Raw genomic sequence first — 15,088 nt, 5'->3', positions numbered from 1 at the left:
GTTTTGGCTAGATAGAGTCTACCATCCCTCCACACAGTGTGAGCTCTGCGCCTAGACGTCCCGATAAGAGCTGCAGTCTCTCTCACTTCGGAGTTTCCAGTTTTGAAACGTGTGGGACACTCGCATGTCCCAGGCTGAGGGCTGCGCTGCTGCAACCTTCGCCAGTGCGTGAGATGGTGGCCTCTCCTTGACTGTGAGACCAGCTAGAAAAGCCCTACCTGCCTAACAGCGGTTCAGAATTCTCAGAGACAGCGTGCGAGGTGCGGGAAAGCAGAGCGCCGACAGACTCTGTGGTCTGTCTGGCAGACTTCGATGTTGGAGGGGCATGTTTAGGAAGACGGCCTCCAGAGTCCAAACCTGAGTGGTTGTTATGACTTGAATGCAAGCTAAAGAAATAAGTCATTTGTTGACATAAAGAAGAGAAGTTGCTAGTTGTGCCATGCGACTTGAGGCTGTATATTTTGCATACTTGGGCTAAAAGTGGGGCGGAAATATTCAGCTGATCACTACTTGGCTGTAAGGGGGATTTGGTGCATGAGGAAGAAGGCAGATGGAGCAGGACGAGGCATACGAGCGGTCAGGGTTTGCCGGGAACATCTGGCCTTCTGAAGCTTCTCCATGAGATGAATTCGACTCATACATTCGGTAAAACTTCTCGATGGTGCCAAGTGAGGTTGGGGATATTGAGCCTAAATGGACGGATCTTCAGGCCTCAGTCACTGAAGCGCCTGCAGAGAGCTGTGAGCAGAATGCAGTGCTGGTGTCTGTCATGGCGGTAAACTGAGGACCCATCTGGTCAGTGTTTGCGCAGCCGAAATGTCCCTAGAAGTGTGTGCTTGGGAGGAGGTTTGAGAGACCATGGAGTGCGATTATCACAAGGCTTGAAGGATGTTTAGGTAAACATGCTAAATGGCTCAGAAGGGGGAGCCAGGGCTGTGCTCAGACCGTCTTCAGCTGGGATAAGTGCCAACTACCTCCAGGCATCTTGTACAGTGGTGGAAAGAACACTAAGGTGGATATTCTCTTTTGCCAGAAGGAAGTGCTGGACACATCTGTCGGATATGAATCTATCAGTGATGTTGCTGCATCGCTCAGAGGCTTGTATAGCAGAATGGCTGGGGGTGGATGAAATGCATCAAGAAACTGATCACACTGGATGTTGTGCTGGCTGACATGGTTGACGGTTGTGTTCGGTGTTGTGTGGAAGGCGAGGAAAGTACCTCTGGACTGGGAAACAGGGAGAGTGTATTCCAGACAAAAGAGATCAAATTCCCAGCCTCTCTGTGAAAGCAGACGCCAAGCAACCGCAATGGAGTCTCCTCTCAATAGCTCGACAAAGTCAAAGGAGTCAGGGGGCACAGATTCCTACCTGCCTGTGGAATGTCCTTCGTCGACTTGAGGAAGGCAGATGAATATAAACGGTGGGATCTTTAGCAGAAATATGGGGCAGCTGGGCTGCTCCTTCATCCTGTACCCATTTGTCCTGTGCAGCGTCTGGGGGGTCCGGAGACTGTCCTGGAAACAACAGGCGCAAGGTAGAACTATCCCAGGAGGGGGTGAATTGCCCTTTGCTAAAAGGAAGGTTGTTTTGGTCATGGCGGTTTTGCATGCACCAGTATCCTTATCCTCACTTATAATCACGAACTCTGGGTAACGACTGAAAGAGCAGCGTTCTGTGCCGGGCTGTTGGACTCACTCTGTGTGACCAAGTAAGGAGATCTGGAGGAAAATTTGGATCAAGAGGCTTCAGCTGAGGCGGTTCAGACACTTTACAATGATATCTGATGAGGTCACCTGGGACATTTTGGTGCCACCCCATTGGCTGGAGGCCTTGAGAAAGATCCAGAACACGCCAAAGGAATTACATTGACCAGTGGACTTGGGGACAGCTAACAATTCCACAGAACGACATGGAAAACCTAGCCAAGGAAAAAAAGTTCTGCTTGGACCAGCTTGGCACGCTGCCACTGTGAAATAGAAGGCAAATGCAAATTTCACGTAAAATGAAGACATTCTCAAAAACTCCCACTAATGGGAGAAAGAGCATTTATGGGGCCAATAGGGGCATTTAAAATCAAAGAAGCGGATGGATTTGTGTCTGTGTCATATATGCATTATGCCCTAATTCATTGTCGCTGTATAAGACTGTCACGCCCGGCTCGTACGATCCTCCTGTGTGCCACGCCCCCCTGATTATCCACGTTTGCTTCCCCAGTCGTTCCCAGATGTACCTTGTTATTGCACCATGTCTTCTGTGTATTTAGTCCACGTCTTGCCCTGCCTTGTTGGCCGTCATTAATGTTAATGTCTTTGCGATGTCCTGTTATTCCCTTAGCCCTCTAGCCTTTAATAAATCCCCATTTCCCCCGACTTTCGCCTGCCTGCCTGATCCTTCCTGCCCGCCTGCCAGTCCGCTTACCCGCGATCCTGACAAAGACAATATACAATATTCCAATTAATCTGTTGTCATGCAATTTTACATTTAGCCTAATTTCTCATTTTCTTTTTAAAAAATTTACCAAATACTAAATATACTGTACTAATACAGGGCATTACACTAAAGCCGAAGATCATATATGACCAGCAAAAGGTTTCCGGAATGTAACTGTAGACTCCAGCTTCATTAATGCATGGAGAAATTGGAATTATATAAACAAACAGGTAAATTACCAGATAAATAAATTCATTAACGTTTGACATTTCAAGCTGGAATCCTCCTACTGGGAGAAAATGTCATGTTTCTCAACGTGAGGTGCCTGTTTAGAGAGTGAAGGGAGGGAGGATCATGACACGGGCAAATGTAGGATTAATTAATATACATATATATATATATATATATAGGATATAAAGGTGGAGCCATAATTCATATAGCAGGGACAATGGATACAAGAGCCAATGATATGTTTTGAATTGGTGAGTGACAGGGGAAGAGGCATAATGGGGGCCAATCAGCTTTCAGCTGGGGTCAGTGCCCCTGTGGTCCCGCCCCAGGAGAGTGACTGCCCGTAGTATCGAGCGCTTTGTGTCGACTAGGATTCTCTCAATCCATGTCAGTGAAGAGATTATTATTCTGCAGAAGTGGTAGCGCCTTGTCAAAGGTGACATTTTCCATGTTTATTCGAGAGATTACGCTAAAAATCGCTTTGATAAAATCTTCACGGGGTGTCTGAGTGGCAGCCCCCACGGCCATGCTGTAAAGACAGCACAGTGTCTCCTTATCGTCTCATGTCCTTCCTTGTCGACAAAAATGTTTTCTTGATTGAGCCCTCCCCTTCGAAGTAGCACGCGAGCTGCGTCACTTTTGCTGCCTAACGGCGCCCATGTTCAAGAGGGCCTAGGGGCTTGTCCTAAGAAATCTTTTGGAGAGGTCCATCTGTCTACCAACAGGTAAACTGGTCTACAAATATGTAATCTCCAGCCATACCTGGAACACCACATACAAGTTTTTCCAAAAATGAACTTCATTTAACGTTGCCCAAGCTTAGGAGTTGACATTAATTCAGTTACGGAGTACTTAATCGCACAAATAAAATGATAACTTGCACGTATATGGCCTTCAGGACTGCTTGGGGTATTTTGGAATAACGCGCTGATCTAAGTAGCCGAAGCACCAGCGTTCTTATGTGTCTTAGCATGCATGCATATTGCTGGTTACCAACATGCCACAGCTACCATATCTGACAGATCACCTCACACTGCAGAACCGCACAGATGAGAACATGGTGGTTCAGCAGCAAAGCCAAAGAAATCAAGTAGGCTATGCAGCAAATGGACAAAGGGGACGTGCAAATTCATTTTCCCACCAGAGAAAACGGATCAGAAGCAGTTTTATCCATGACCAACACTGGCTTAAGCTTGGGGGAAAAATCCTCAGCACTGTTAACTAGTTATGACCTCATTTACTGTGCCAGTCAAAAGCCTGGACACTCCCACTGAAAAATCTTTTTTTTTTTTCCAACAAGATAATAATAATAATAACAATAATAATGACCCTTTATTGATCCCATGTGGGGAAATCCTCTTCCCGCCCACCCCATCCTGCTCTCGATAACACACATGTAGGTGACAGCAAGCTTGGCAGCGAAGGGCAGCCACCTGCAGTGGGGGCTGGGGGTTACGGGCCGCGCCCAAGGGCCCACAGGCATGACAGTTCTGCCATGAACTTCTGATCACAGGCATAGAGGCTTGTGGCTGCTGAGCCACAAGTTGCCTTCAAGATAATGAGCATAAGTACCTTGAGATTATGTACATGCTGTATGATCTTGTGAATAAGGACAGAGACGGAGTGCTGTGACAGATGACCTGCCCCCCACAATCCCCCAACCAAATCCCTACAGAGCTGGTTTGGGATGAGCCGGTTCGAAGAGTAAGAGTGAGGTAGCCAATGTGTACCCAGAACTTCTGGAAACTCTTTCAGGACTGTTGGAGAAGGTAGCTGAATGCCATGAGTCTGCAATGCTGTCTTCAAAGCAAAAGTGGGCTACTTCGACGAATCTAGAATTTGTGAAAATTTTGAGAACATTTCTCTGGACCATTGCAATATTTGATACATATTAATTCATCGCCTTGAAGCCTTTTACTATAAGGTGAATAACAGCTACAATAGAGATAAATGCATTTAAGGCAGGTGTGCCCAGACTTTTGATTGGTATTTTGTATCTTTGCCTAAGTTCAATGATTCACCACTATTAGTAAGTGCAATTGTCATTAGCGATTTACAAATTTCTCAACTAAACTATTTTATGGAAGCGTCTCAGTTTAATCGAGTGCAATTGCAAGATTCCATTCCTGGGGTCCAAACCTGTGACCCCTGCATGCCAGATTCCTTGATCTCTTGCTGTCAATAAATCAGTGAGTCAGAGAGAGTGGGAGAGGACCAAGGTTATATAATGATAGATTAGGGGAGGCCAAAGGGACACCCCCCAAGCCAGCTTGCTAAGGGCCCTTGAGCTCAAGAAGAACATAGTAAAGAAAATGTGAAGGGCTGCAGCACCAGGACCATGCCTTAGGGAGGGTTCCCATTGGCTGAAGCTCCCTGCAGGTCCCACCCAGTCATGGGACATGGACTGACAAATACATAAATTAATCTCAATAATCAGAGCCTGAATTATACTCGCATATAAACAGTATTGGTTACTAATTGGGTGTTGTGATTTGATATCAACCAATCAGCTGTATTGTCAGACTATTTTTAATGCTACATCATCGGTAGCATTACCAGAATCTCAGCATGCATCACAAAGCGAAGAAGTGCATCCGGAGATGAGTGGAGCCCAGCAATTTAGGGAAGGATATGAAGAGGCAAAACATTATATCTGTGACGTTCGGACCGGGGAAACGGGAGCAGGGAGATGAGGAAGTGAGGAATGACAAGGTAAGGCACAAAACAGACATAAGACTTCAATGACCGGACTGGGGAAAACATGCCTAATGTAGATTTAAGTACATTGAACTAATGACAGCAACAAGAAACAGCTGGTAAACACGGGGAATCCACATGGGGTAGATGAGTGGGCATGGCCAGGAGAGAGTAAAAACATGGACTGTCTTCAGGTGTCCGAGGACCAGCTTGGGAAACAATGCCCTAGGGGCCAGAGCCGGGAGGAACTTTAAGGTACCGCAGTTTAAATGGACTTCATATTCGTTTGCTTACCTTAAATCCGACAAGCTACTGCAATAAGCCAGTAACCCCACTCCGTAGTACAAGCCCTAGGTGTCCGAGGACCAGGTCAGGAAACACTGATCTAGGGGCCAGAGCTGGAGCATGACTTGGGTCTCTGCCAGGCTTCAGAGGTTCAGCTAGAGGCAGGGGCATCGCAGGGGCACAGAGACCCTGGCCAATTCAGGGGGCCTAGCACTTTTGGGGTGCCCAAAATGTACCAGGGAGACACCACTGGGAGGCCAAAGGTGATATTTTGCTAGGCCCCCCAAAATTTCCACTCCCCAGGGCAGAAGAAAAGCACAGTCGACCTGCAGAGCCCTTGGGTGCCGACAGGCTGCCAGTTACCGATGCTCAGTTCGTGCCCAAAAAATAAATTAGACTTTCACAGAACGATTTAATTCATTTACATGCATGGATTTCAGAGAAACGGCTTTTTACACTTTTCTGTTGCAGACTCGATGGGCTGGTTGATAATCTATGAGCATCATCACCAAGTTATAGCCGCGGACCAGGCATTAATACAGTATTAATGCGGGACAGAGCGTGTCGAATGCTAGCTCTGTCTTGTTTGTTATCTCTATGTGCTCATTGCCTGAGCTTTGTTAAAAGGTTTGGGATCAAACCATCTCCATAAACACTTAATGGATTCCGGTTGCGATAGTTTCAAATCACTATCAAAGCAGAGTTTCTTTAATGCCGTCTTTCCTGAAAAAAGTAAGATTTAAAGATTTTAAAGAGGATCTCTTTGCAAAAGAAAAGTATTAGTCATACACCATTAATTAGTGGAACTCTGGCACATTTTTCAAAATCTTGAATCTGTGTCAGTTTTAAGCATTGTGCTAAACTGGCTGCTGTACAAATTGCCTGCACTTGTGCCAAACACCATTCTATTATGGCATGTACTGCTAAGGAGCTGGTCTTCTCAAAGTACAATGTAACAAAGGAAAAGAAAAATGCCAGGAGATGAGAGGCAGAGTCCCGCCAGGTAAACTTTAGTGGGGATTGTTCCAGAGGTTTGCCCCACACTTACATAATATGTTTTTGATATGAAACACTCACCAATCAGAACACTCTAATCACATTAACATATATGATGCTTTAGTCAATCAGAAAAGAGGAAACCAGTACAAAGAGGATTTTCAGGCCTCTTTGTTGGGCAAAGACGCCGCTTAATCAAAATCACAGCCAAGCTCAAGGTTGCAGAACCATAAACTATGACAACAGTGTGAAGTTCAGGGAAAGTTTACAATGACCCTGCATTCAAAAATCTGTGATCCAGGCCCAAGAACACTCACCCGCAGTCTAATTATGATGGATAATGGTTGATCACGGAATGAATCTGATCATTAATAAATCCTGAGATTACTGAGATTCTGAGTACTGATATAGCATAGTAGATTCTACATCATCCTGTTTACAAAAAGATAACATCAGAATGAAACATCGCCTTTTGAATAAATGTTTTGGCCTTGAGAAAAGCTTCAGTGAAGATCAGTTAAGCTGACTCACAGGCTTGTGTAAGGGGACAGAACAGTGTCTCTCTATAAAAATTTGTCTTGAAACCTATGAGTTCATTTAGTATGAGCATGGCTTGTGGGTCCACTGCATATGACCGGAAGGTTGCTGGTTCAAATCCCAAGGTCGGGAAAGTGATTTCACTGCTGGGCCCTTGAGCAAGACCCATCACCCCAAACTGCTCCAAGGACTTTCTGCTTCCTCAAAAAGGCACATCATGTAAATAAAAATCATCTTTGAGGTTAAGAAAATGCGAACTTCCCCTTGTGTGAATGTTGGGTTGGTCTCAATGGAACACTGCTCTATGTGTATGTGCATACAGTATTTGGGTTGATGAATCTCCCTAGTATGTTTGGCCACTATACCAAAATATTTACCGCAGATATATAAGGGACCTTCGGAGCATAGAGAAGCTGCCTGTACCTCAGGCATTTTAGCGGTACTGAAGCAGCACAAAGGTGGCTGAGTGAGAGAGCGGGAGGTAAAACTGGGACTGGGAGGCTACAGGTACCAGCTACGACGCGAGTATGACGATGAGTGAAGGTGATGACTAAAGCAGAACGGCGGTGTTACTCAGTGGGTTAGGCCACTGTGCCTGCAAGGTCCAAAGGTCGCTGGCTGTAATCCCATCCTAGAGCTAATTCTCACATCTCCACTGGACCCTTGAGCAGAGCCCTTCACCCCGATATGCTGCAGGAGGCCTGAATAAATGGCTGGTGCTGCACTCTGACCCAACGATTTGCTCTCAGCTATATCTATGTCTTTGTGTGTGTGTCTCTAAGGAGAGTACGACGGGCGATGGGAAAAGAGGGATTCCGACATAGCCGCCCTTGTGCAAACGGCAAATAAAGCGTAATATAATCTCAAAAGCCTTCGTTACTTTTGACGGGGACTGTCAACTGATGTAACCATGCAAGTTGCAAATAGGAATCACATGCCAGGAAACATTGTATATCAGCTGTGAAAGCTCACAGCAAATATTCTGTGATTCATCTGCTATTTCACCATGTTCCATGTTTGAACAATGGGTAAAACTTACAAAACACATCTTGGGTCAGGTTACTACTCTAACTAGTATAAATGCCCTCAGTGGACTGTGTTATTGGTAAAAGGTCTGCCTAGAAACCTTTGCATGTTCTATGGGGATATCTTTCATTTCAATGCAGGACAATCTGGACAATCGTCTCCTAAGGTCACTGAGGGGCCAGTTCTCTGTAATGATCTTCATAGCTTTTTTCTGGCACTACGCTTGTTAAAAATTGATCACAAATCATTCCAGTGGTAGGATTTTTTCACTAAATCTGAACCTAAGGAAAAAAAAAGGATTATGGGAAAAAATAGAACATACTTCACAAGGTATTTATTTATTTATTCACTTATGTGTGAAGTATTGTGAGGTTTGCTGGAAATTAAATATTCATTCTGGAGAAAATAGCCTCTTTCAGCTCTAAGAGCCCCTAATGGCTTGTTTTCTTAGCTATATTTTCAAAATGGCCACCCTTAATGTGTAAGTTTGGGCCGCTATAAAATATGAATGAAAACTCTGTGTTTGTTTACGACTCCTAGCTGGTATGAAGGTGGCTTTAAGGGGCTGCGGCTTGTGAACTGAGACAGCTTCATTAGCGCTTGAGATGGATTTTGCTGCATGTTAGCGCTTTGGGAAAATGTTCAACTTCCCTCAGCGTCACAAACAAGGCACAGGCCGTGCTGGTGCTGAGAGTGCTGTACCCGCACCGCAGAACGCATTAGCGGACATTTGTGTTCACATTTGCTGAGATCTGGTATGTAAAAGATTTATATTTCGATATGCAATTACGTTTCTGATGTACGGCATAGGGTATAGAAATGCCAAACTGCACGTTTATGCGCAAACCATAGCCGTCTCTCGATTTCTCTCTCAGAGCCCCAAAAAACCAATTTCCTCTCTGAAGGTCTTTGAGCATATTGAAATGAGTCTATTTTTGTCTTGCTGTAGATTGCATTTGGCTTCAAGGTGGATGAAACAGCCGCCCCCCCCCTCCCCCCCCCCCCCCAAAAAGGCGAAAAGTCCCAAACCACAAGTTCTTTTTATCTGTGAGTGTCTTCGGGGTAACTGGTAACGGATAGTCTTGTTAAAGCACAGATTAAATGCCACAAATGTGTACTCCCTGCATATCGGAATTAACTCTTTTCCCCTGGGGTTGGTGAGAGGGAAGGTGAAACAGGGACTCTCATATAACCGTTATTTGTTTTGATTTTAAGCCTGAAACATAACTCACTTTTATGTCATAATTCCCAGTACAAGATCACTTAAAGTCTATATAGGACACAGTATCTCTTTTTAAGTTCCTAAATATAACATTTAAAGTACTTTATACTTGGTATGACAGATAAAGCCACGAAAACAATCTTAATGAGAATGAACTTCACACTGTCGCAAAATTGCTTCTCTATTAATACACTCCTTGTAGGTCACTGCAAACAAGGGTCACCATGTAGCTGAAACTGGATGTACAATAATACAAAAGATCACAGCAGTGGGTCAGCCAAAGGAACAGCTAAGTTGCTTTTAGTTGTATATGACACTAGACATAGTAAAAAAACCTCCCCTATATGGAGAAATGGCCCTTTATTAAATATTACTGAAAACATTCTAATTTGTTTTGGGTGAAGCGATGAGTCAAACCTGCCTGTAAAACACGCTAATTTGTGTTTTACTTTTACAAAATAATGGTCCTGATCAGGATTTAAGGTCTAACTTGGGTGCTTAACATGTAGTTGACTGTAGATGGTCTTTGGATCTGAGTCAGAAAGTCTTTACTCACATTGTTTATACCTCTAGTTTTTTAAATCTTATGCGCTTATTTTATGAATAATGGCTCTAAAATTAACATCTGTTTAGAGCGGTGTTTTGCAACTCGGTCCATGTAGACCTACAGACAATCAACGTTTTTGCTCCCTCCCAGGTCCCTGCCAGACAGTCCACATTTTTGCTCCCTCCCAGGGAAAGAGCAAAATCATGGACTGTCTGTGGGTCCCCGAGGACCGGATTGGGAAACACTGGTTTAGATGATCGCTCCATTGTAGTACAAGACTGGTTTCAGAACAGCGTCCCTGATAGCACAAGGTAGCAGAAGCATTCCTCCGTAGGTACATACTGTAGACTGACAATGTGGCAACAACAAAACGCATCTCATGTTAGTTAATTCTTATAATGAATGTTAAGTTCTTCATGGATTCAATTATGTTGAGCTGCTCTTACTGGAATAAACTACTGAAATGGCCCTGAAGCAAATTCCAAAACACTGCTGGACCACAAAATCTGACAAGCGCCTTGGAGGCCCCACAGAATCAAGAGCTGTTATTCTTTATATTAACTGGATATGAAGTGTTGGGGGTGTGGATGAAGTGGATGCATTCAGTGTTCATTGTAAAAATAATCTGGTTGTGTTGTTCTAAGTGGTTGGTCAAGGAAAGCAACACTACCGCCTCCCTATCACTCACATACCATTTCCATTAGCAGCTGAGCAGCAGCATGTACGTGGATCACTTCTGCGGTTAAACCTTTTTCACGCCAGGCTGAAAAAAATACAGCTGAAATCAGTGTTAGTCTGATGTATTTTCTGTGTTCGATTTCTCTTGATCCTTGTGACCTGTTTTCTCCTCACTTTCTACCCTAAACTCTCAAGTTTCTTTTATGCGTGTCAAATTACCCACGGGCCATTGGGAGATGGTACCTCTTGGGTTTCACAATAACTGACAGTATCTATACAGATAAGGATGAAGGAAGACTGGAATCACACATGGAGAATAGTACAATAATTTACTTTGTTTGGTTATAACAGTGGTGGGCAGGGTTCTGATAATCTGCTATATAGCGGAGACAAATTTGTCATTAGCGGATTAGCGATTCTGCCGACTTAGAAAATTGTTAGCAGACCAATTAGCTTCCGTTAAATTTACATCCACGAACTGTGAATCTGCTAACATTTTTCTGCAGGTAAAGTGAATAACGTTTAATGGTCTAAAATGTTTGTAAGCCCTAAAATCATACATATTTATTCTTGTCTGTTGTGAGCATGTCCGAATTTATCTGGCATACTTTTGCCTACAATGTTAAAACACAACAGTTGAGACTTCAGTATTAAATAGGTTAAAATTTTTACTCTTTAGGCAGGTTTTTTTTAGGGTTTCAGAGGCAAAATCCAAACTGAAGGTAAATTCATGTAATAAAAGTTAGTGGTAGTCATTAGCTTTCGCTAAATTTTTTGTCGTTTATTGGTTTAACATTATAGAATTAGACTTTGGAGTTGCTGGATTAGCGGCTATCGAAACTAACTTTTCAGTTAGCTGTGTCCTTCACAGGGTAATAACAACATGGTAGATCGGTGACCATGTCAGCCAGAATGAGGGCTCCCCACTGTGGAGTCCAAAGACTCCTTGACCACATGGATTCCTGCCTCTGAGAACTTGAGTAGAACATGCACAGCAGCACCAAGGATGTCACAGTTCAAATCCATCAGAATGAGCAACGTCGGTGTAATGATGACGGGGAAATAAACAAAGAATTCTTGCTTGACTCGGTTACAAAATTTATTTCCATATAAAACACTGTATGAAAACAGTAGAACATAAGGGCACGATCCTGGGTATAAAAATGTTGGGATGTTTTTCGTTAAAGGACCAAGCAATCTTTAATATATTAATTGGGATTGCCCGAATGGGAACGACCCAACAAATGAAATACGGCAGATGATGCAGCTCAAAGGTCAACAGCTGAAATGCTACAATGCCCCAGTTCTTTAGGAATATATGCAGATCAAACTGTGTTTTTCATCTGTTCCAAGGTCTGGCCAGGCTGTGACTCCCACGGTCTCCGTTAAGTCCTCATATTCTCAGACATGCAGTATGTCCAGGGGGAATTTCTACTTTGTCCACAGAAGTTGTTATAGGCCAGCGTTTACTGTTCTGCAGAAGGAAGGAGTTGAGTAAATTGGATTAAAATGTGACTGAAAGTTGGAGAAATAGTCCACTGGTGATGTTCAGTTCTTCTGGCTTCTGGCTTCCAGCTTTGCAGTGGGGTCAAGGGTGAGTGAAAGGCCGAGTGGTTCCTGCTGGACATCCGTGACGCCGGCTGCCTTCCTGATGTCCTCAGGGAGCTACCAGAGACCGAGAAGGCATGGCCCTGTTCCCCATCACAGCGAGAAGAGTGGCAGGCTGTTAATGAACCTCGCAGTCGTTTCACGAGCAGTGACCCTCACCAAAGCAACCAGCACTGAACTGACAGGACTTCAACAGAATTATGGCCAACAGGGACTAAAGAAACAGATACAAACAGGGAACCAATTTTAAAAAGTGTTACTTGGGGGAAAAAACACCAGAATAAGAATTAAAAAACAAACAAACAAACAAACAATAGTGACCCTGGTCACCAGGGACGATGGTGACGATGCAGAATTGAAGTGGCCATACTTACCTGTTCATCACATCTAGCACATCTTCGGGGCTGGTGTAAATAACAATGTTAGACTAACATGCAGAAACTAATCGTTGCATTTTGTAAACCTGCTGGAATCAATGATAATGCTACATTAAATTTCCAGAACAAATGCTTGAGTCTCAGATGGGACAGACTTGCTGCACAAAGTGGTAGAGGTACATGACTTCTCCTTTTCTTTGAAACACCCTGCAGCTGAAATAAATAGTAGTTTAAGCTGTAACAAACCAACAAAATATTGGCCTTTATATGACTGCCAGGAAGCGGACAGCACCATGCCGTCTTCACTGTCTGCATTATTTCTGCGTTACCGTCTTCCTCCAGCTGACGTTGCCGGGATCGTGCCATACATATTCATCTGGTCACATCATTGGCCGTACATTCAAAGCAATTCCTCTTCCTGTGTTTTTTTTTTATTTTTTATTTTATCTACGGCTTTCCAAGCTTCCCAAGTCAGAGTTTTCAGCTGAGCTGAAGTAACGAAGAAAAGTTATAAATGAAATACCGAGCTTTAACCGGCTTACTCTCCATCTGAAATACAGGGACTCGACGAGCGAAATGTGCTCGATCTGAGCAATGGCTGGTGGACTGGGCGATGCGGCTGTTTTTAACTACCTCAGGATTCACTCCCACGGTTGGGCCAATGAGAATGAATGATGAGACCAAGCCATCTGTCGAAACAACGCTCTGGCAATCGCTTTTGTTTTTATGGTCAACGTTCTTCAGCATTTTGTCGTAAGCCAGATGGTGTGGATATCCATTCAGACTGACAATATGCACCAAACATCTTTCTTTAAACCAGCGCATTACGACAAAATGCATGGGGAAACACAACTTAAATATCGGTATAAAAACATTTCTACAAGTAGGACCCTCATAAGAGACGGTACAGATACACATCAAACTACTCCCACCAAAGACACGGACCATGGCACATAACCATTTTTTTTTCATTTTGCTAAATTAACCAAAACAGAAGAAAATAACAAACAAAAACAACACAAAGAGAACAAAAGCCACAAACACGATGTGGGTGGACCAGCGTTTTTCAATGCTAGAAAAAGCAGTGGACGGTGTTTATTAATGAACTTTTGTTTCCCCCACCTCTGTGAGAGAGAAAGTGAATCATCCATTGGGGGAAACAGGTACAGAGGAAGGGAGTCATATCTAAACGGCTCAATCATGGGCAAAACCAGTGAGAAATGTTTTTGTTTTTCCTATAAAACAACGGTGCAGAAATACTCATTTTTTCGTCATCAAATAGGTGAAAGAGAATGCTTTCTGAAGAAAAATCAAGACATTTCAGAAAGTTCTTTTTTTTTAAAAAAATCCCCATCTGCTAACCCCAGTCCTTTACTTAAAGTTTTTGTGTGAAAATATAGAAGTCTTCTTTTCCTTGTTCATCCTCTCATTAAAAGTTTCTCTCTATATGCACATGTATGTGTGAATCTGTATGACGCGTGTAAGTACTGTAGGGACTCGATCTTTGACTGATTATGTGTCTGTGTGCAGGTGGGATTCATGGTCAGTCTTTCTGTATGTGAGTGTCAGAGTGTGTGTTTGGTCTCTGGCCTCAGACTTCGGTCTGGAAGTCCCCTTCAGACGTGTCAGGGGTGATGGCTGAGGGCACGTCCCAGTTCTTGTTGTGGAGCTCCAGTCTATCCTTTTGGTCGGTAGGCCTGGATGAGTGGTCATAGGTCATGATCTTCAAACAGTCCCAGGAGTGTTGGTCTTCGGGCTTGTTCTGCAAGGGACGATCACATGGGGAGGGGGGTGGAAAAAAAGACCTTTGTCCTGAAGCATAAGGTAAGCATTTCCAACCAACAGCAGAAGAGGGAATGGAGCAGATCTGTGGTAATTAAGGAACCGGACCCATGATGTGTTGCCAGTTCAAAAATCAGGTGGGAAATATGTGAATGAAAACATATTTACGTTGCATCAATGAAATATTTAGACAGGACCATACTGACTGTACTGGGAAAAAGCCAAGAGACCGTGATGGCTCTCTTATAACCTGGTCATTTAGTCCAGGTCCCCTCCTTTACATTCTGTACACATACACACCAACATCCCGAAGAGCCTCTTCAATCAAAGATAGCTTGGGGAATTTCGTTCCTTTCAGGGACTCCCTGGAGAACATCACTGCACACTCAGATATTCAGCACCTGCAGTCATCCCTCGCACTACTGCCTGATATGAGCTGATGTCGACTCCAGCTACCCTCCGACCACCAGGGGGCGATGTGACCGGCTCTAATTTGCACAGTACGCCTAACACCTGACTCATCAAATGACTACAAAGAAAATAATTTCATTTTAGATCTACTTTGCAAATTCTGCAGAGGTAACCGTTTTCAGGACAGAAGTGAGAATTGCGGCTGCGCTATTGCAGTGAGCGGGCATGCTAACGTCATCACGCTGCAAGCATACACGCAT

General features: G+C 43.9%; 1 protein-coding gene across 1 annotated transcript in view; it reads right to left on the bottom strand.

Annotated features, from left to right (window-relative positions):
* Positions 1–11,736: 11,736 nt before the first annotated feature.
* The window catches only part of adgrb2 (adhesion G protein-coupled receptor B2), a 208,597-nt gene continuing 205,245 nt past the window's right edge, over positions 11,737–15,088 (bottom strand). The window contains 1 exon segment of the mRNA XM_048993698.1: positions 11,737–14,397. Coding sequence (XP_048849655.1) covers positions 14,227–14,397 — 171 coding nt within the window. The 3' untranslated portion in view covers positions 11,737–14,226.

Source organism: Brienomyrus brachyistius, chromosome 23, assembly GCF_023856365.1.
Source record: "Brienomyrus brachyistius isolate T26 chromosome 23, BBRACH_0.4, whole genome shotgun sequence".
Lineage (NCBI taxonomy): Eukaryota > Metazoa > Chordata > Actinopteri > Osteoglossiformes > Mormyridae > Brienomyrus > Brienomyrus brachyistius.
This window is presented reverse-complemented; position numbering and strand designations above follow the sequence as displayed.